Source organism: Crassostrea angulata, chromosome 1 (assembly GCF_025612915.1).
Source record: "Crassostrea angulata isolate pt1a10 chromosome 1, ASM2561291v2, whole genome shotgun sequence".
In the NCBI taxonomy this organism is placed as follows: domain Eukaryota; kingdom Metazoa; phylum Mollusca; class Bivalvia; order Ostreida; family Ostreidae; genus Magallana; species Magallana angulata.
The window spans coordinates 32500649-32524695 of NC_069111.1; the positions used below are offsets into that span (position 1 = coordinate 32500649).

The window sequence follows — 24047 nt, forward strand, 5'->3', positions numbered from 1 at the left end:
CAGCAAAGATACCGACATTGTTCTGGTTGTGAAGACATTTCCTTTTTTTTTAAACAAAATGTTTACATCATAAAATCTCGCGTTTCGTAAAAAATGTGCTAAAAAATACGAATATGCGTAACTTTAAAACCAAATTGTAAACACTAACTTTTCACGTGCTTTTAATATATAATCAATTAAAATACCCCTTACCCATGATTTAGAACCCCATCAATCAAAATAAAAATAAAACATTTCAGTTCTCATCATACATGTATCATTGCACCCTGTCTCCCGTTTGATATTTATAAGAAGAAATATATAATTGTTTTTAAGATCGTCAATTCGAACGGTATTACTTTAAAATTAATAGCCTTTTGGACGAAGGGAGTAATACATTTCCCAATTTTTTCCCCTTCCTCTACAAAATTAAGTCAAGATTGTACAGTTAATTCCCTCGGAGAAGCTTATACAGAGATGGTAATACATTGGAAAATTAAAGTTCCAAACCAGCGTATTTTTACTCAAATGTGTTCTCACGTGTTCTTAACGTCGAAGTCGAAACTGTAGATAAGCATCGATTAGATGAAAAAGATTCGAGGTATTCCGAAATCCGTGTAAAAGGTGTTCCAAAAAGGTGTAAAAACAGGTGAAATAAACGATGATGACACATGAATGTTATGGAGGCGCGTTCCTTAGTTCATATTTGGGGTTAAAAAAACATGTAATACTATTTTATTCTATGTATTAATAAATGCTATAGTTATCCTTTTTTATGAGAAATTAATATCATATCAATTATTGCAAATTATTGCCACGAATGGTCCACCATATACATGGCCGGAATGTAAAAAAGGGGGAAAATCCACTATATAGTAGGTTTTCCGTGGGGGTAATCTGGCTATAAAAAGGGGGGAAAACTGCTATATAGCCATTTTTCCGGGGGGAAGAACTGCTATATAGCCATTTTTCCGGGGGGAAAGATGGCTAGGGGGAAAAAGCACTATATAACACCGGCTCAAAATTCAACAGTAAATATTCACACTTTAATCATTTGATATTTATTACTTCTATTCGTTTCACCAACGATTTAGGGGTTTTTTAATATCGTATTGTAGATTTACATGTTAATACTTTTCGAAATAATGTTGTAAACTTCAATTAAGTTTTAATTATTTTATTCATAGTGTTCTTTTGCGAATGAACGCTGTTTTATGTAATAAATATATTTAAAAAAATAAAGTTTTAATGAGATTATTGGTATACAAGGTTACACGAAAAACTGTGCAATTCAGTGAAAAAAAATTGATAGTAGTATTTGCTTGATAGGTATGAAATACTACAAATATTGCCAACCCGACTCGCCCGTCAATTCAGAAGCAAACGCTCATCTTCTAAGCTTTATTTACATAGTATAATGAATGGATATAGTTTCAATTTTTCTGCCTTGATATAAAATGATTGCAGTCGGTAAAAATCAACCTTATACATATCATAACACCCAATGCGGCATATGTAGCGTACATTATGGAAGAGCTGAAGTTTAAATACTAATACATGTACTTGTACATTTTAACTGTGTAGAGCAAGTTCCAGTTCAGTTCAAAACACTAAAGTTTGAGTTAATTTTCAACAGGGTCAATTTTAAACGTGTCGAGGACCTCAGCGTTTTAAAAGTGTTTTCAAGCTGTTCAAAAATAACCCCGGGTGTAAATTTTGATCTCAATTTGTAACGTTAAAAAATGACCCCCCCCCCCTCCCGGGTCACTTACCAACCTTAATCAATATCATTAGCTTCAACTGCGCTAGTGAATGGGTGAAGAGGAAGGTCGATGCTACATGCTTCGGACTTCGGTATTTCATTTAAACAAATACAAGAAAAACTGATTCTGAAAAATGCAAATACAAACATTATTTTAAAAAAAATTTCAATTTTTTTACGTCCATACAACGGCTGTAAGCTCACTCCACAGTCAAAACACTGAATGACTAGCTACAATCATGATGATTTTGTTTTTACAATCTATTGTACATGTATAATGTACGTGTGCATACATGTAAGGATAGATATTTGAATAATAATAAGACAATTGATACTGCATTCTAATCTGCTTAATCATTTTCATTTTCGTTTTGCGAAAAACGATCGTGCATCCAGAACAATTTGAGAAATTCCAAACCAGTTTGAAATCGATAAAATATTGTTAGGAAAAATGATAACTTTATATAAATCATCATGATATCTTTGTCACCTTCAAAGAAAATTAGTTCCTCTTTCCCTATACTTTCGCTTACCCATAGACCAAGGTTGATTATGCTCAGGAGGGAACAAACTATGTACATGCCGTCCACGAGTAGCCATTGAAAAAAATTGGAACATCTAGAGTTCCTGTTGCAGCAATTAAAACCTGTAGAATTTTCGGACTTCTTGCATGAGTATGTCCAAAGTATAAAAAGTGTTTGCGGAAAAACAATAATTATATTATAATTTTATCTACATATATTAACGTATCATTTTGCATTTTAGTGGTTCGTGTACCAAGACAGCTTAAAATGTTATAGATAACACTACCAATACTGGTTATAAACAAAATGAAAACCCAAAAGTTGAATTGAAATGTTTTACAAAATTGTGAGGTTATTTCCTTACATGTTGTGTCTTTAATTTTACATGTCCAGTCTTTAATCATGTATGAAATAGGCAGTATTAAGAGAAGTAAGACAATCGATGAGATCACATTGTGGGTAATTACGTATATTTCTATATCTGATGATGAAATATCATCTTTTAGAAACTCAGTAAAAGTGAAAGCAGCAAATGCACATGATAACAGGAAAAAGATGTGTCGGATTGACGTTTTCATAAATCTAGGTAATAGCAAACTCTTTTTGCTTAAATCTGAAGAAATGCATGACAGTGAACCGCGTTTAGGAAAATTTGATTCACTAGCTTTGGATAACAACAAGTCGATTGCCAATAAAGAAAACTCTATCACAGGAGGTGAAAGAAACTGGTCTGCGTTCGCAATAGCTTCAATAGCGCGGCCAGGAGATGATGTGTTCGTCGTAGAAAAATTACTAGTTTTCTCATTGTCTTAAACATAAAATCTGACGAAAGAACATCGATGGAAGTAAAAATGTTGACCAAAACAATACAGAATGTGCAAAATGCCTCTGGCCATGTATTGTCGTCTTTCCTTTCATGGAACATCGTCAGTGTGATAAAAAGAGAAAATGTGTAAAAAATACTAGATATATAACTAAACACACCCAAAATATTACCCAAATTCCCGTATTTCCATCCATAAAATCCACAGTATAAAAAGTGCCATAGTCCTAAAATATACATTACAAAAATTTTGATTTTTGAAAAGGTAATTTTTTGAAAATCTATATAATCTTGCTTGGAATTCTTAATGCAGCGGTAAACTCCAAGGATTAGAACAAATATCGAACCAAGTACATGGAAAGATATCCGAATTACGTGCATCACAGTCTTGGAAACAATCAAAACACACAGAGATGCTGATATTCCAATGGCAGTCAGAAGAATTGCTGCAAAGGAAAAAAGAACTAAATGATAGTTACATGACGATCTAGCTTTATACTGTACATATATATGTATGATTTACAAAAATTAAACCTAATACTGTCTTCGGATTATTTTTATCTAAAACTGTCAATTGTATACCTAATAATAGACTCGTTTGTCCCCTCTTGAACCAATGTTTCCTTTGATCTGTAATATTAAGAATTATTATAGCAAAGTCATTGTAAAAAAGCACATGAGTTTTGAAAGTTATATTATTTTATGGTCATGTGCATATCTACGCTTCGAACGTGGAGTTGCTGCTAAGCTTTCCGGGACTAAAATTTAGCTTTTGCAGGAAATTATAAGTTGCGTTTAGAATGCAATATATTTAAGCGTATTTCAAGAGTACAATGACATATGAAGATTCAATATATATATACTTAAATACAAAACTAGAATCTCTCGCAAAACAGATCGAACTTTTACATTTAGTCAAAAGTATCATTTTTATACACCAAAACAACTTCGGCTATCACTTTTAGAAAATCCATAGATAACATATTTTACATACAGTGCTGCTGTCGTGAAAGTTGAGAAAACAATCTTATCCTATATCCGGTATCCTGAAAATAAGCTCTAACCTATCCTACCCCATGCCATATCAAATATACGGATACAATTTAAAATAAAACGAAATTTGAGAAACATGATTTTATCAACAAAATCTTAGAACGGTATAGCTTTGTTAACGTGTAACGGTAAATCGTACGCGGCTTGTACACAATAAATTAAACAGGTAATCGATTATATTTTGTTTTTATTTAAGAAAAGGATAAATAATTTCGATATATTCATTAAACTATTGTTTAAACACAAAATTTTATCAAATTGTTTTCTTTAACACATAATAACCGAGTGAAATTATCGGTAAATCGGCCGATTCCTTAAGCGATACATGTAAATACGATCTCAAAATTATAATTTCTTAAGGAATCATTAATATAAAAAAATCTCATTTGTAGTTAAACTATTTGGAGTTTTTGAAATTATAAATTCATACGCATTTATAGTTAGCTAACATTTGTTAATTTGATCTGTAATTTTGTGTGACATCGAATTCTCACAGTAAATATATACTTCCTCACCTTTGCAAAATTATTGTCATTTAAAACAATACAAATATGGTTCATTGAATAAACGACCTTTAATGCAATAAATTGTACGATATCAATCTTTGTATCAATATGATATTTGTATCAATTTGATATTTATTCTTAAATGTTTTAACTTGTAAAACAAATTAAATGACATTGCAAACGCATCTTTACGTTAATTTTTGTTTTGCAAATCACTCTGAAATGTATTATACTAGATAAGAATCGGATTGGCTACAGATTGGCTACGGAATGCAGCATTTAAGTACATAATAGGGGGTCGAATATACATGTGTAAACGTCATAATTAAAGACCATGATCAAAATTATAATCATGCTGAGTCTGGTTTCTTGTTGTCTTGTGTATACTTTAAACCAGTTTACAGCACCATGAGAAGCTCATTTTAAATCCGATAGAGATTGAATTTATGGTTTTCTACGTACAATACATAAGACGACTCTCCGTTTGTTTTTGTTTTTATATATCGTACATTATCAAATTTTTAAGACTAACATTCTTAATTCATTGCCAATTCAAACGAGAAAGTGCTTATTCAATGCAAAATGTAACATTTTGGTGTTAAAAATAATTCAGGTACAAATATGGAGAAGAACAATTTTATTCTCTTTTAAAATAAAGAAGATGGGTGGATAAGGCGTGTAAAATGCCCATACGCGGTCGTACAGGCTACTGAAAAATTAAAGTATCAATAAATCTGATGGTTTTTTTTAAATCATTGAAAACAATATATATTTAACGAATTATTGATTTTTAACCCATAGGTATGTTCAATACTTGGAATATGTTGACTCAAACAGGCGTGTACGTATCAAACCCTGCAAATACTGTCATTTTTTAGAACTTCAGGGCATTTTCTTTTATAGAGTGGGTCTTTGCTCCATATTTTTCTCATAGTCTAATTAAGGTCGATTGGAAAACAAGCCGATTTCAATCAACAAAAACGTGGAGAGATGACCCACTATACATTAAAAATATCATTTTGTATCCCAACAATTGAACGTTTTGAAAAAATAATACAAGTACGGTAGTTCGTGACCTTAGTCACACATAATACTTAAAAAGCACACTTTGTTGTGTCTGAAATGGCTCAGTGGTTAGAGCACCTGGCATAAGCTAACCTTATATATCTAGGGTTTTTATGTTACGGGTTCGATACCACCATAATTTCTGACAATATTTTTTTACTTATTTTTTGTTAAATATATTAAAAACTGACTATAGTTAGAAATTTTGCTTTTGCAAAGTTTTATTATAATAAATTTGAATAAATTTAAATGGGGAAACATAAATTCAAATTGTATTTCACTACTAAACCGAATGGGCATTTGCGCCATCTTATTCCCCCATCTTCTTTACGGGAAGCCATTTTCAACATAAAATGATAACAGATTAACAGCTGTCCTTTATTTAATAAGAATGCATATATTTATGCATACTCGAATATTCTTCATATTGACGTATTATCAATTTTGTTCGGTCGATTACTTGAGTAACAGAAAGGCATAAACGAGCGTTTTATTCAGAGCACTGTGTTCATAGTATAATTTTAAAGGGGTATGGTCACGATTTTGGTAAAAAAATTATTTTATAGATTTTGATATTTACAATACTTCAGAAAGGCATTTTTAATAGGCAGCCGTATGAGAGTCATTTGTTGAGTTATAAGCGAGTTACAGAGCTTGAAAGTCTTCGCTATGTAAACAAAGCGTTTGTTTACATTTTGAACGTTAAAGTAAAAATTTCAGTTTTAAACCTAAAACGAATAAATCTGTGTCATGTAAACAAGGCTCGTGCCCTGTTTTTGTTTACAGGTTCAATATACCAATAACACATCTTTTTCAAGCTGACTTTCTTATTCATTTTAAGCATAGATAAACAGTTCCTAACATTTCACATATTCATTTTAGGTCTAGAATTAGAATGTTCACTTCAACACTCAAAATGTAAACATAAGCTTTGTTTACATGGCAAAGACTTGTCAGCTTTGTAACTCGCTTAATACTCAACAAATGACACTCAAAATTTGGTTGCCTAATAAGAATGCCCCACTGAAGCATTGTAAGCATTAAAATCGGAAAATAATTTTTGACAAAAATCGTGACCATTTAAGGCTTTATTATGTACATGTAGTTCGTTTTCAAAAAAACATGGCCACATGTGATAATTTAATTACTTCATTACTATAAAATAAATGTTTTTCACTTTCCTTCCCCTTGAAAATTTCATGAACAAGCTATTAAGAAAAACACTAAAATCATTAGATTCTTTCCTTTTTATTAATAAAAATTAATTATATTATGATGTGAGTGTATTTCGTAATACATGTTTCTTATAAATAAAAATTATACACTTATTGATGAAAAATACTGGTCTAAAATGCGCCTGCAAAACAACTCTGTACTGTTTATTGATAACCCTGTAACAAATCTTAAAAAACTACGTACATGTGTTTAAAAGTAATGAACATGTGGTCATAATCACCAATTATTCTAATATACTAAACTTTGACCCGTGCGTGCACGGGTTGACATTGCATATCGGACATTTACGAAGTAGATACATCGACACACCGTTTAGTGTTGACATTTGCATAACCAAGCTATAAACCTACAATTAATTTCACTACACTCTGCTGAGTTGGAATAATCTGTCTCGGGAAAGACCTTCACCACAGTTTAAATGCCTCCCATATACCCATAATGTAGCAGAAAATTGCAGAATCGCTCCAAAACGATTTTAGAGAAAGTTAATAAAGTTGCATTGAAAATAGCAGTCAAATTGTTCATAACAAACCATTTTGAAACTGTAAATACCTTTCTTCGAAAAGATTAATTCTATAATTGAACATTTTTTCAATAACGTTTTTTACACACCATGTTGACATTGAAATCTCTCGGGATTTTTATAGTAAAATTAATGCACGGTGTTAGAGTTAACTCCCGTAATTTCTTTGATGAACAGAAAAAAATTTCCAATGAAAATTTACACGCATTTGTTTTATCGTTTCTAAGGTTATCCATGCAAATGTGATATTGTGGAAACATAAAAGAAAGAGCCTCCCGTGATTTAGCGTGAATGTAATGCGCATGCGCAAGATTGTAAAATCCAAAACATTCAGATGATTTCCGGAATTTTCGTTGATTATTAATAAGCGAAGCTTGATTGAGGAAAAATAAAAACAAATTGGTAATCTTCTAGTACCAATGATGTTTAAATTATATAAAACAAAAGACAGTACTCTTCCGATTTATCGGTATTAAATCCTAAAAATTAAAGTCTATTATTGCGTGGACCCTGAGGTCCACGCAGAAAATATATAAGCGAGGTTAAACCGGATGCTATGGGGAAATTTCAGCCTGTGCATCAGCTAGCCTGGTTCCTGTGCGTAATGGGTAGCTCAGGGAACCAGGCTAACACACGTTTATCTGAATCGGGATCGGGATTCCGTGCCATATGAAGTTCAAAGGCGCTGTAATTGTAAAGTTGTCGGTAAACAGTACAGAAACAAAGTATTCCTTTTAAATGATTGGCATGTGATATGAACTATCAGTATTATGAAATAAGTTAATGTTATGCCGAAACTACAACATGCATCAAATAGCATAATTTGCAATGTTTTGTTTTCCGAATACACATGTAACTTAACTTTACTTTTATAGTAGGCGAGGCTGGAGAACTTCCCGATTAAATTTTTTAGCATTTAAGTATGATTGAATAATTATGTCACTGTATAAAAGTATAAATCTCAAGAAAAATACATCAAGATATGAAATTTTTAATTTACACAAAGCTGTCACTGCATAGTTAACAAAGCAGTGCGAATCGTAATGTGTGCGCAAATAGTAGAATTCACCGAATGTCTGATACTCTACATGCAAACTTCATTCATAGATAGATCATAATTATTTAAGAAGTATAAACCCTTTAAATTCTGAGATAAAAAGTACAGGGCTATACATACATGTACATATATACGTAATACAACGTACAAATTTAGTGGTTAAAAGCAGAGGGTTAGAGTCGTTGCATGGAATCTCTGATAATCTTAAGGCTTTCACGTTTTCGTTGGAAACACATGCAAAGGGTCCACGTATTGTAGTCCTTTTTTAAAGGACAGGAACTTGTTTTAATATACATGTAGTAGTATAGATTGTTACAATATTAGACAAACGATTCAAACCATAACCCCAATCATATCGCTAAGCACTCCTTTATGAAGATATTACGAATATGATGACCTGCAGAAAAACGGATCGAAAACTAACTATTGATTTAGAAATAAAATAGTAGACCAGAACGGGTTTTTGTGGTTGTCATATTTGCATCTTCTAGCACTGCGCAAGCATTATAAATACATGTATAAAGAGGGGATATCATTATTTTTACTTACATAAAACAGATGACAAGATCTAGACCCTTATGTTGTTGCAATGGGTGTTAAATGTATGTTGTCTACACTGATAATTTTAGTTTAACTATCAAGTGTATTTTTGTTCTGTCTAAGTACGGTATTTTTTCTGGTGCCAAAAATATTCTAAAAAATCGACGCCAGTATGAAAACGAAAAAAAATCGTAAGAGGTAAAATTATTTTGTTGATAACAGACCAAACATCTGCGTCATATGCCTTATATATTGCAATACTAAATACAGGCAGCCTCTCCTCTCCGATGCTATCGCTTATCCATAACCCAAGATTTAGCACCCCTAATAAGCAACAAAAATAAAACACGAAACGTTGGTGCAAAGTTTTGCAAAATTTCATACAGTAACGGCGGCGGTTCTGGTAATTTTTAGGGGAGTGGGTCCCTAATATAAACATAGTTTGAAATCCAGCTAATACTATACTAATAATATTTTCGGCCCAAGAGACATGTATGGTATGACTTTGGTTCTTGTGACCTTCAGAATCTAGTGCAAAACAGTACATAACGTGGTAGACAACATTGCCAAAACATGTAAAAACCAATACAAATGCTGATACGTTTAAATGAAAAGTGAAGCTAGGCCACTCAACTAAGATACATATTGATATTAACAAAAGCATTGTGCTCTTCATAATCAATTGCATAGTAGCATAAACAGTGAAATCTTCAGGGTGGCCCAATAACTCTTCCGATTTGTTGTTTATCATTACTACAGTTAATGTAAATGCGAACAAACTAAATGCAAAAATAAAAAAGATGAACAAACAGACGATTCTCATGGGGTTTTCACATTTTTCAAGTAACCTTTGTTTTTTGCTGTAGTTACATGGTAACTTAACAGAAATATTGTCGCTTTCCTGTGATTTTAAACCTGTAACTGGAGGAGTATTGGCCGTATTTTGAGTTTGTTTACGTAACAAATCGTCTGCTGCTAAGTAACTCGACTCAAAATAATTTACAGACGAGTTTCTTTTGGTAAATAGCAAATCAACTGCCATTAATGAAAATTCTATCATAGCGGGAATTAAAAACGGATCTGCTTTCTCGATAATCTTAAGTGCTTCAAACGTAGGTTGAGTAACGTTTAGAATTTGTAAATGATCGTCATCGTCTTCAGATTTAAATAAGAAATTTGACTCCGAAAATATTGTATCTAACCAAATACATGCATTGGATACGAGAATTCCTAGGGACATAAAATTTTCGGCAAATGTGTTTTCAACAGCTCTGTCGTAAAAATTGGCAAAATATATGAACAATAGTAATGTGTACATCATGGTTATAAAATTATACAATATGCCTAGAACACTGTTAACATAACACTCGTCCATAGACAAAAAAGAAAAATGTTTCCATAGGTATAGTCCACAATGAAATAAGTAACATATTCCAAAAATGTACATTGAAAACAGTTTAATTTTCAGAAATGTGAGTTTTCGTCTATTTCTCCGATTTCCAAACCCACCGTGTTTTGCTCGTAGATATAAAAGTATAGCTACGAAAATGACACCGATAATATTGAATATTATTAAAACAGATAAGACCATCCTATCGGAATAGCATTTCTTATAAATCAGCTTTGCCCAATTGACCACCATTATAGACACCACAACAGCCAAAACTACAACACCAAGCACAACCAAAACTGTTGATTCTGCAATTAAAAAAGAATATTTAAAAAAATATTTTCATGATATTTTAATATTTCTGTTCATGTATATTTTTATTATCGCGGCATCATCAACGGTCTTATTAAAAGTTGTCCCTAGGATCGCTCGTATTCAAGACAGTAAAAATGGAACATTTAGTTTTTAACATGTTATGATTACAATAGTTACCAATGCATTCTTTGTTAACAGTCATTTCTGATTTCAGAGTTTTAAATAATTAGTAGTAGACACTGTAAAATATATGAAAAAAGCAGGTCACATTTAACATATTAAGAACGGTTTTAAAATAATATTGATTTACAACTAAGATTATAAAATGAATCTTTAAATAGTCAAAATACTGTTAAATGTTTCTGATCGTAAAACATTTGATTTTAAGTCCAATGATAAAATTCCTGCTACACATGTAAATATAAAAATCTAGAGATTAAAAAAATAACTTTTAAAATTTTGTTACTCAGTGAATTTTTTTTAAGGAATTGGGAATCATTCTTTGAGTATATGGTGATCATTTTGGTTGGGCATAATCACATTCAATAAAGCCTGCTCGAATTGCTTCAAAGTAAAGTATTGCTTTCATTGAATTGCACACAGTTAATGTGAAATCCCCTTGCATAAATACTTATGATATTATGATAAAATACTAGAAACAGTCTCAAACGCAGGTTTGTCATAGAACTGATTGAAATCACAGACTTTACATTACATATCATAATACCACAGTTTGATCCAATATTTTCAAATAACCTTACCGCTTTTTTGCTCAACCACTGGGCCTGTATGTTCTTCATTTGTATTTTGACTCCCGCTCTCTCCTAATATAAACACAAATTAAACAAGGTTAACCATTCTTTGTTTTTCATCGAAAACACAAAACGTGACAAATATCGGCGATAAGACCTGTATTATAAGAAATGTACTAATCAACCAAGGGACGGAAGCCCTTCATCGCTTACCTTTGTAAAGCTTAAAAACTGACCCAGCTGTCAAACTTTATTACCAAACAAGGTGTGTAATATTGAAAATCAAATTTCTTTTACAAAGTTGGCTTTTTTATGAATTATAGTGGTCATTAGCTCTCTGTTATTATATTGCCATAATAATGTACAAATTGATTGTAGCATTAATTTGTTTTTTCCTTAAAATATTGTTTTTGAACCCATTATGTACCCATTCCTACTTTTTTCGACAATATCTGAACCAACTTAAATCTAAATTAAGCATGCATGCAAAAACATGGAAAAAATACATTACTTATTTTATCTAACTTTAATCATAGACCTTTAAAAGATGCCTTGACAACCATTTAAACAAAGTTGGGCGGTATTCACTGAAAGATAGTTTGTGCAAAATTTAGGTTGCAATTAACTTAGTTCTGAGAAGTTTTTTTTTAAAATGCACATAACTCAGAGACTGCTACTTGTATGCATTGACAGACGAAATACAATTGATAAGAAAAGCTCACTTAAACCATCCTTGGATCATTTAAAATGCATGTAACTAACTCAGCCATTACATATGAATTGTTCTTATAATTTTTCTTGATTTTTTTCTTAACGTTTATTTTAAAAAATGAAAATATTTTCTTTTAAAAATATAAGGGTGCAAAAAGCATAATTCAGATATAAAACCGGATGTGGTATTAGAGACTTTTTCAAAGATATTTTCGTAACGTTAATCTTAATGGGGTGAGGGGTTTTACGGGCAAAAAATATTAAATGATCAGATGCCGAACAAATTTTTAATTAGAAAGATGCAAGCGATATTTTAGCTTAAGAGCTTCATAATTGAGAAAAATACTATATTTTTATCATTTTTTCTAATTATACTGTGTGTAAATAAAAACATGCCGGTCAAAATAATCCTTACCTGAGACAACGACATCAATATTGTCTACAGTTTCACCTCCTGTGGCAGGTGTTTTTGTTTCTGACGAACTGATTCCTGAAACAATGTACAGAGTGTTTTTCGTTAATTGTATTTTTTCACCATTCAATTGTTGTTACTGCAAAAACTTTTACGTTGTCATGTACAGTCTATGGTGTAAAAAGGTTGTACATGTGACATTCAGTGACTGATGTTCTCTGAGGATCTACTTGAAAAAATTACAGTAAAAGGAACTTTATTAATCTTGCAGTCAGTTTGTCATCACAATGGGTGATGAGAAAAGGTTACGTCCTAGGATGGTTGTTTTGTGGGACTTCGCGCTTAGTTAATGGCATAATACGGTTTTAAATTTACTACATGTACGTAATCATTCCATCGTTAAAGACTAAACATGATATTATCAGGGCATTGACATGGAGAAGATACTTTTACGTTTATAAAAACTGACTAGTTCAATATTATAAAGTCGTGCTATTGGACTTTTTTTTTATTATATATGTATTTTATGATGGACAAAGTCTATATGTTTAATAATGTTTGACTTTATAGTTTGCTATTTGGCACTATTTTAATTTATCATACCTCTATTAATATTTTCTATGTAAATTTACAACGAATAAACACGATGTTCTATCTAAGTGTGAAATTGTTTCCGTGCTATCTGTCCATGGTAAATAGTCATCTAAACTTATCACAGGCGGCATTTCATTTCTCGTTTTAAAACTCTGAATACCTCTGACGTAATCCCATCGCTACATCAAATTCAAAGTCCGATAACTCTATTTGTTTATCATTCAAAAAATTTGCATCGCAGACAAATAAGGGTTTTTTTCTGTGTAATAAAATTATACCTATTTACTGGCTATGAGGACGAAAGCAAGTTAATTGTTCTCCAAGACAGCAACTATTTGAAGAGGCGAAGCCGAGGGAAATAGTTGCTGTCGAGGGAGACAATAAACTTGCTATTGTCCGAATGGACATCGTTTACATGTATATTAATGTTTGACTGTTTAGTCTGCTATTGGGTACTAATTTATTATATTTAAGCTTTGAATCATTTTTTTTAAAGATGTGGTCTCATAACTGCAACGGTGTGTGCATACAAATTGAATAACGCGCGCTAGCGCGTTATGAAAATTTGTTTGCACCCAACAAGAAATTAATCAATTGAATTAATTTTACTGTTAAAATATGTTTACATCAAGAAATATTCATCAGCGTAAGTATAATTATATCAGGTCGTGATCTGGCTTGAAGTTACGAGGAGAGTCAGTCAAGACTGTATTCATACGCACCAGATTTGGTGATTGGGTCTTCTGTGTTAGGCGTAAATATCACTCAAATAAATCAATGCAATTTGATAGGGAGAAAGAAAGTAAATGTAAATATGTTGTGATGGATATTGTTATGGTTCACCTTTACATTGAAGAAACACAATTTATGTAGTCCTACCATGACATAACAATGATAGAAAATTCGATTAAGGATATTTAAAATTATATACTATTTAGAAAGTAGTTAACAACACACACTGTCGTTAAATGGTCCTTGTTAAGCGTCTGAACAGGGTGTAAAATGAGCAAGAAAATGCCAGAAAAAATAAATGACGCTGTAGATAAAGTCGCACTACAAAAGACTTGGTTCTTCAAGAGGCATATTCCAACTGAGCGTTTTTGAATACCAGATGTCTGAAAATGCCTCAATTTAAATTGAATATACAGCGGGTTGTAACATTAACATTACTCGGGTAAAAGTTGAAATGATATTTTTTTGTTTGTATCAAAGTTGTACAATAGATTAAACCATGACCCAAAATGAAAAGGTATTTATTTAAGGAATTTAGAATCATTCTTTGATTATAATGAGGTGATTATTTTGGTCACATCCAATGAAGCCCGAACGGCTTCAAGTTATTATTACTGCTTTCTTTAGTGAAGAAATTTTATGTGAAATCCCCTCGCACAAACTCTCAAAATCTTTAGAGGTGGAAACATACCAAACGCCATTTGTCAGCATAATGCAATATTAAAAAAACCCACAGACTTTACATATATTATCATGAAGACATTAACAACGCAATTTGACACATTTTCAAATAATCTTACCGCCTTTTCGTTCACCAGCTGAGACTGACAGTGTATGTTCTTCATTTGCATCTAGACTCCCGCCTTCTGCTAGAACAGAAACAAAATAAACTAGAACTTTTTTTGTCTTCAACAAAAAGTAAGGGCTTTTCGACATCCCCTTTCCCTTTTTTGATTTTAAATGTCAGGTATAATCGTATCTATTTTTTTTTTTTTTACAAATTCTTCACCGCATTGGTATAAACAGTTGCCTAAATATAACCTTATAAATAATGCAATGTCAAAAAAAAAAGATAACTCAGAACTTTAAAAGGAAATATACTTTTAATTTCTAAAAGATTATTTCCAACAATTCATAAAAAAATATTTATTCCTTTCTCAAATAGAAAACGCGGCATGCCTTGAGTATTAATATTCTACGTTCATTGAGCAAAACGAAATAACTCTTTCTAAATCACTTTTCAACTTTTAAAAATTTGCAATATTCACGCTCTTAAAACTCCTATAAGAAGTCAAAAAATGGTCCTACGGAGCATAATTTTTAAATTGTACTCTTTACTCAAAACTTAAAACCGAAAAGATTTTTAAAATCGGATGAAAAATAAAAAAAAAAATACATCTAAAGGGCTGTTTTCAGGTTTGACCCCTCTAGATCCCTTATCTTTCAAAATTTTAATACCATAACCTATTCCGGTCTGCAAATTAGGTCCCTCAATATAAATATCAAATATGAAAATATTTACTTGAAAATTGTTTGAGAAAAAGTGGCACGCGTGAATTCAGTTTAAAATTAAAACACCCATAGACGATATTTTATTAACGTATAAAACTGGAAGTTCTCAATGGTTTCAAACGAAACTTTAAATTTATGATAATTATGACAGTTCTAACATTTTCCATTCCTCAATTAAAAATTTGGTGGTTATTTCGATCTTAACTTTTTTCATCCCCCCTTTTTTCATAGTTTGAAGTCTAATATCTCGAAAACAGCAATGGATAGAAAAAAGTTGTCGCTTACGATTTTGTATATCATACTATGAAGTATCTAAATCCAAAATTTCTATGTTTATGATCAAAAAACAAAATAGATACAAAGGTTCTTTTAATATTTCTTTTTTCATGTGTAAACCGGAAGTATATAGACCGGAAGTCCAAAAAGAGCCATACGGGAGAACTAAACAATTGCTAAAAGAATCTAACATTAAATATTTATTATTCGTTTCCGTTTTCAAAAAATCGCTGACGAAACTTTGTCGAGAAGAATAATAATAATAAAACAGAACGAAATCAATAGGTCTTTTCGACCGAAAGTCGAAAAGCCCTTAAAAGTTAGTTCTCATTTCTTGCATGTGGTAATTATTAAAAATTTTTTACCCAAAACGAGGCGACTTATGACATTACGGCGATAAGACCTGTATTTTAAGAAATGTACTTTAACCAAAGATGAAATTTATTCAATCTTCATAATCAAGTGACCAAACGATGTGTGTAATTTTGAGTTTTTAATATCTTTTTTCAAAATTGTTTGTTTCATGAACTAAAGAGGTCGTTATCTGTCCGTAACATTATTGCCATAATTATTTGAAAATTGATTTTAGCAATTATTGTTTCCTCTTAAAATATTATTTCAACATTGTTTTAGACCCTTAATGTTACCCATTCCTGATTTTTTCGACAGTATCTTAACTAACTTAAACAAGCCATGTATGCAAATTCTCTGTGAAAAACATACATGTATATTATTTAATTCATTTCTTATTATACGTGCTTGTTGCCTGGACACTCATTTAAACAAAGTTCAAAGCTGTTCACTGAAGGATAGTATGTGTTATGTTTAGGTTGCAAATAACTTGATTCTCAGCACGCAGTTTTATAAAATGCATATAATTCAGATTAAGACATGCATACATGTACGGATGGACAGATGAAAGACAACTGACAAGATTAGCTTACTAAAGCCATCCTTAGATCATTTAAAATAGCTGACAGACATACCGATTTATATTTGAACTGTTCATATTTTTTTTAATTAAAGTTTTGTTGATCTTATACGTTTGTATAAAAATTGAATTCGTTATCTCGTTTTAAAACAGAACAAGATGAAAAAAGAATAACTCATCGAAGAACATACAACCGGCATTTTCGTAGAGTTAATCTTAATGGGGTGAGGTTGTTTCCGGGCAAAAGTAAATGACAGCAACATAATCACATCCTTAACTAACTTTTAATCAGAATAATGCAAGCAGTATATTAGCTGCAAGAGCTTATAAATTCATCATTAACTGAAAATATACTTTTTCAATATTTTAAAGTATATTGTGTTAAAATTAAACCGTGCGGTCGAAATAACCCTTACCTGAGACAACAACATCGATATTGTCTACAGTTTCACCTCCTGTGGCAGATGATTTTGTTTCTTCTGACTTACTGATTCCTGAAACAATGTAGAGATTTTGACGTTAATTGTATCTTTTCACCATGCAGTTGTTAGTGCGAATAAATTTCAGGTGCCATGTACAGTCTACAGTATAAAAGGTGGTTACATTATGTGGATGATGTCTTTCAAGAATCAGACAAGTAGATATACGTGGAGAATTTACATTAAAAGGAATTTTATAAGTTAAGTCAAACAGTATCACTAAGGGTAAATAAGAAATGTTTACCTGTAAGGGTGGCTGTTTATCGAACTTAGTGAATTGCAGATTATGGTTTAAAACATGTAACTTTTGAAAAAATACAAAACCATCTATTTAGTACACTTCATCATAGCAAAATGTGAGCAATGATTCGGAAAAGATAAGATTACAATAATAAAAGTGACTATTTTAAAGCTGTGTGGTCTAGATCTTTGCTTTTTACAGTATCGAAAAAATTTCCATACATACTAAATATATTGAAAAGTTATAGAATTTCACGTTTCCATCAGCACAATCGACCCCTTTTCGGAGTAAAAAAAAAAACAACCTGCATAAAAACAGGTCTTTATGGAAATAAAAACGTTTTCTGTTTGAAAACAAAAAACGCTAGAATGCATCGTGGGCATATTTAGAAGAAGGAACCGTTTTGTTTCGTGTCCCGATTGATTGGGTTTATTTTTCCTGCACATTATGCAACAATTATAAACAAAACAAAGTTAAAAAGATAATTGAAAATGTACATTCTTTGATTATCTTTGATTTGCCAAAACATTTTTGAAATCTCAACTTCTAAAGGAATGTAGAAGTCGTAATACAATCATACCCGCATCGTATCGGGGGCGAATCTATACGTTGCGAAATGAGTTCGAGTTGAGCAACTTATTGAGTTGCATAATTATATTTGTTAATCGCTCTATCCTACCTATAAACGTTAGGTAGATCTACCGTTAAATAGGTTCAAACAATGTTTTTTGAGCTGTGAGTTATATTCCGTCCAAAGGTTCTACATGTAACACGGTATTTTTTTTTGTATGTTTTAGTACGGCAAAAATATCCTCTAATATGTGTGCTATTGAGCATACACGTTTTCAAATTTAACATTGGTTTCGGAGGAATGTGCCAATGAAATAGTTTGTGCCTAAATCAATATTCAGGTGAGGGGGAGCATATTGTGTCCTTCATAATTTGATAGGTTCGCGGAAATTCTATAAAGTGGAAGGCTGTGTTCACAAACTGCTGATAAAATTTATTCAGCTGGTATAAGCTAACACTTAAGTTCAAAAGGGGAAAATTAAATCGAAACATCCATACAAGTATAAAAAGAAAATTCCATCATCGCTGTAATAAAAAAAACGGATTTCCAAAGCCAACATATGTTGCTTGTAGATATGATAGTATAATATCTATGAAAATGACACAGATGACATTGAATATAGATCCTAATGGAATAACATTTCATATAAATCATCCTATGGGAATAGCATTTCATATAAATCAACGTTTCCCTATTGACAAAAATTATAGATACCACTACAGCCAAAACTACAACACCAAGCACAAGCAAACCTGTAAATTCTGCAATTTAAAAAAAGAAAAGCTCTCCTAGACCTTCTTTCAAACACTTAAAATAACTGACTCAGCAATATATAATTAAATTGTTTGTAAGACTTAAAAAAAATTGAAGACGACTATGCCAGTCACACATTATATATGAAGATATGACATGTGTATAATTAATCTGTGACAGTGTGTATCATAGGTTTAATATGCCATGCTCCCACTTAGCACTAGACAATGTATTAAACCTGTAGCTCAGTAGGTAATATATTTCAATTCAAGACAGGATCTGGTAATTTCCCAAACTTATCAAACATTGTCCTTTTACTGGCTATATAGTGGTTTCTTACTAATCGAATATCAAATAAATATGTATTTAATCAAGTCTCAGATTAAATATTTTGAAAATATTGTATATGTAAAAATGTCATATGAATGCTTATACATTGTTGAATGCACGATTTATTCCAATTTTCAGGAATGAGATCATATATATACGATTTATGATGAAAGTTATTCCAAACGTTAACGAAGCTATGTAATATATAGAGTACTTTTTAATGAGTGTATCTTTAGATAACAGACGAGGGGGCTTGTCCCCCGAGTCTGATATCTGAAGATGCACGAGTTAAAAGTTACTCTATATGTTTTGTATCATTGTTTTCAAGTTACCCAATGCATAATCTATTAAAATTTCATAATGTACCATTTTATACGACCATTGATGTGATTCTAGAAGTTTAGCGCACTACATTTTATGAAAGTTACATCTACATCGCCCTTTTAAGCAAGAATGCCGTGGATGACGATTTATGACGATTGTGATTTTATGCTCTCGACAGTCGCAATTCTTAATATACTGTGGAAACCGAATTCCTTTGGTAAATTAGGAAACCTGAACATTCACAATCTGTTGATATGCATCTCCGGAATGAAGATCCTCAACGAACGCAAATATGCTGAATTACTGGTTACGACGCTTAATGTGTTAGAGGTACATAAACAGGGCCCGATGACAGTGAATATCCCCCGCGTACTCTATTGTGTGCGGATTATTGCGTCATTTTCGAGAGGAAATCATTCACAATATGAATTTTCTTGATGAACAAGACGACCTCTTTGCCGTTTTCCGCAAAGTTTTAGACGTTTGCATGAAGGAGTTCTTATTAAAGGGTCAGATACCAAAGTTGATTTGATAATGCCGGAATATGAGGAAAAAATCTGGACTCGTGGAGTTCGGGTTAGATTCTTCTCAAGAACTAAAGTATACAGATCTTCGGTCTAAGGACATTTGACGAACACCAGTTTGAAGTTTTTGATAATTGTGTATTTCATTTCGAGCCAAGCAGTAAAAAAAATGGTCAGTTTTCTTGTAATAATACTTTTTATAGTTGCTTTAAACATTTCACAGAAACTATTATGTTCTTTGAACTTCATAAAGCACACGAATTTGTAAATGATAAATACAATTTTCTTATTCTTGCTACTCTTTTTTTTAAAGTGTGATCTATCAAAAACAAATAAAGAGTCTGATCTATCACAGATACACCAAATAAAAACGTTGTATATCAAGAAATCAAAGTACTGAAAGCCGGGCTCTTTTGGTGTCTTTATGCATATTGTGATGAAGACTGAAAATCTCTCTCTCTCTCTCTCTCTCTCTCTCTCTCTCTCTCTCTCTCTCTCTCTCTCATGCTTTTAATGTCGGCAAAGCGTCAGAGAGCGACCAAATTTTGGTCAAAACAAAAATATGTCTGTCTAGATTTTAATTGCTGCTCATTTAAATACAATGTACATTTATACATTTTTATAGATGCCATATTTCGTTCCGTTAAAAAACTCACCATTATAAGCTGTGTTTGATACAATATTGTGATTGAACTACTTAATAGCGTTTGTCTTTTTCAGGTGCATTTGACTGTTGTTTGGAAGTTATGATAAAATCCGACATTACCTTTGCTTTGGATGCCTTGGTCTGCCATTTTTATTACCCACTGCCAATCGTCTGTGTCGCTGAAAAGTGTACCGTCGTATATAATTTACGTAATATATTACGTATATAAGTAATAATTACGTAATTCAACGCAATATACATGCTTCACTTTTCCAGTTTCCAACTGTATTTTGCAAAATTTTACTATCCACGGGTGTTTTGTGGTCAAGACATTACCTACCAGATCTAGAACTTTTCGATATAATATATTTTTTTCGTATTTAACTTTTATGAAGTAAAGAAAAAAAAATATTAGGCTTTAAGATTTAAACATTTTTCCTATATCTTGGTACAGAGCTCTTTACTTAAAGGGGTAAATACAGCTTAATTAGAATGATATATTAAATTGACACTGTTTGATATGAAGCTAGCCAATTTCATATTTTGAAAGAGTTTTATTTTATCATTAAATGTGTAGTGAAAATAACTCCGTTTCTAAGGTTGAATGCGTAAAAGATTTCTCAATTTTTTTTCCTGTAAACTATTTTTGCATTCTAAAGAAGGTTTTCCTGATTATTTTATAAAGATTTATCTATAACTTTTTTCTTATCGGTAGCTTTTTTTATTTTTAATATTTTATTACGTATACTTATCATAGAGCAATCATATCACTGGAGAAGATGGCTCAAGACAGACGAGTGGATGAGTCTAGTCCTTGCTCTATGTGCCAGCGGGCATAGCAAGGACTAGCTAGGTAGGCAAAGCAATCATATTTTTTAAGAAAAAAAAAACGAAAGCAGACATTAAGGTTGAATCTATACTTTATATTTTATAGAATTTAAGTATACACATTTTTAATAATAATTATCCTACGTTCATATAGGAAAAATACCTATACAATATTTTCAAAAGAGAAGAATTTTGGCAATAAGTTTGATAAGTTATAATAATGCTATTTACCAAGTAAAATATATTATTTACATATATACGACAAAATATAACATCTATCAAAGTTAATGTAAAAGTAACGGAAAGTAATTTAATAGTTGAGTAGTTTAATACGCAAATGCCTGATTTCATTAATCTCAATTTGGTTTTCATATATTTAACCACATAATTCACAATACCAATAAAGTATCATAAACAAACTACAATAAAATTTGACGTTAAAACACACTTACTAAAACAAAGGCTCAGGGCGCTTCCTTTTTCACTTCTTATCAGAAATGTAGAGAAATTATCATAGATATTTCTTTTGAATCTAGGTTATCGGCAAGGTAACGGTGATCTGATTTGGTAACACATCGGAATGTAACTCCGATTCTGCAGGGTTTTTTTCAGGTTTGCCAAAATATCAAATGACAATTTTAATGCATTTTAATCTTAAATTTACAAAAATGTTAAATAAAATGATGTTCCAGATTTGTGCCGTTTCGGTGATAATTAAAAGTTTAATTCCTTACCTGAACAAAACAGTCACAGACTAGGACCATGATAACACAGCACAGGTGCAACGAATTTTTATTTTGATAAAGGCAGATTTTGCAATCTTTACCAAACACGCAGTGCTTGGCCTTCTAGATGCCTTCTAGATGCCAACGTGGATTGCAGATTCGATAAAATGAATGGAGTCACTCCTATTGATAGAACTCTATTTAAAGATGGTGCATCTGCATTATATAGGCATGTTTACGCATACGATTTTTTCGTACTTCGTACAATTTCATGTTGAAGATGTGTCTTTCCCCAGTCTAATACATATATTTGTCTATCACTAGAAGAAGAGACAGTGAAATTGTTTATCAATTTTCCTTAAATGATCAATCAAAGCTAAGTTCGTTTTGACACAAGGGCGTCTGACTACTGATATACGTATACAGGGTGTTACAAAACGTATTTTACACTTTTAAACTGTTATAAAATTTTAATACCTAAAGTTACACTCATATAAAAGATGTTTAAAAAAAAATTGTAAGCATTCATTTGTTAACGTTTCGTTTTTCTTGTTTCATATTAAATATTTCTTTGGAATAACATGTCATTTGATAGCATATATTCCAAATGACTCCCTATTTCCTTTTACATTGTTTAAACACGATTTGTAAAGTTTTCACAACAGTTTTACATGCATATGATCAACATAGATTACATTTTTGTCTCGTGACTTTGCTGTTTTGAATTATCTGTTATTGGGGAAGGCGAGTTCAACCTGTCTTTTAGATAACCTCATAAATAGAAATCAAATGGGTTCAGATCGTGGGAGTGGGTGGCCAAATATTTGGGGTACGAAAAGTATTGATAGCAAACATGTCAAGCCACCGAAGAACACAACCTGAATTGTGTGGCGTAGCACCGGCCCGTTGAAGCCGCCCATTATCCGAATTTACAATGTTTCTTCTCTGAGAAAAAAAGTGCATATTATTCCGCTTGAACTGGATGCAATTCAAACAGTAACTTTATTAATTGGGTTTTGCCGAACCCCAAAATCTAAAAATCTGTTTAATGACAACATTCTTAAGATGGAGGAGAGTTTCATCGGAAATCATATGGCATTTGTTAAATTTTCAATCTCGGGTCCATTTACCCAATTAAATTCAACTGGCAAACTCTAAACGAGCTCTTTCAAATGCTGCATCACACTTAACATGTAAGAAATAACGTTTGAATAAAATGAGTACTCTATGAGTAGTTGATTTCCTAACGGTGCCATTGAGTTCATGCTGTACCCGTCTAACTGAAGTCGGTAATAAACCTATAACGGCGTCAATGTTCTCACTAGTACATGTAGGAACACTTCTTGGTCTCCCAATTTCAGAATATTGCACATGCCTTGCGTCATTTATAATGCCTTTACCTTCCTCACTATAAATTAGCATTCTGTTGAGCACTTTCAATTTAGGATGTTGTTTTTTCATTGTTCTAATGACTTAAGTAGCAGATTAACACTTGTTAAGTTTGATAATTTCCACCAGCTGCTCACATGAAGGTTTTATCTTTAAATATGTGCTGACATACTGCATAAAACTGTCCTATTTGGAATATTTTTATATAGGCTCTGATCGAAATTTTAGTTTTGTATAGACATTTTTACAACTCACAGTCACAGGCCTTGGAATTAATGAGTATTTAATTAAGTACATTAACTGATTTGGTATTGCCCATAGACGATGAGATTCCCTGGTCCTTGCATGCCCTGCAGTAACACAATGGCTTGGTAGTATCTCGATATCATCATGGAGGATCTTGTACATCATAGTGAGTCTTGCCTTGGATCTTTTTAGTTGCAGCTTCTCCCAATGTTGTTGTTCACAAGATGTTAATTAGTGATGGTTCCAGGGGAGTAGTCGTGTTAGGTGTTGACTACAAATCTAACTGCCCTTCTCTGCA

At 31.8% G+C, this 24047-nt stretch overlaps 1 protein-coding gene across 8 annotated transcripts; it reads right to left on the reverse strand.

The window, feature by feature from the left end:
- Positions 1-1936: 1936 nt before the first annotated feature.
- LOC128170398 (proton channel OtopLc-like) lies at positions 1937-21897 on the reverse strand. 8 transcript variants are annotated; one of them, XM_052836625.1, is made up of 9 exons: positions 21842-21897; positions 20682-20740; positions 17110-17187; positions 14775-14843; positions 12652-12726; positions 11535-11597; positions 3671-3718; positions 3436-3534; positions 1937-3315 (listed from the first exon to the last, which is right to left on the reverse strand). In XM_052836625.1, the coding sequence occupies exons 2-9, from the start codon at positions 20707-20709 to the stop codon at positions 2972-2974; spliced, it is 804 nt and encodes a 267-aa protein (XP_052692585.1). In that variant the 5' UTR covers positions 20710-20740; positions 21842-21897; the 3' UTR covers positions 1937-2971. The 8 variants fall into 8 exon arrangements, with proteins under 8 accessions (XP_052692585.1, XP_052692482.1, XP_052692529.1 ...); XM_052836522.1 differs by having other exon boundaries at positions 1937-3534; XM_052836569.1 differs by lacking the exon at positions 12652-12726 and having other exon boundaries at positions 1937-3534.
- Between the last annotated feature and the right edge of the window lie 2150 nt (positions 21898-24047).

Excerpts from the sequence above, each read along its gene's own strand:
- LOC128170398 (XM_052836202.1), bottom strand. The coding sequence starts at position 20,709 with ATGGCAGACCAAGGCATCCAAAGCAAAG. Across the intron at positions 17,188-20,681 it reads CCAAGGCATCCAAAGCAAAG|GAATCAGTAAGTCAGAAGAA; the intron begins GTAATGTCGGAT and ends ACATTGTTTCAG. Across the intron at positions 14,844-17,109 it reads TATCGATGTTGTTGTCTCAG|CAGAAGGCGGGAGTCTAGAT; the intron begins GTAAGGGTTATT and ends TTTCTGTTCTAG.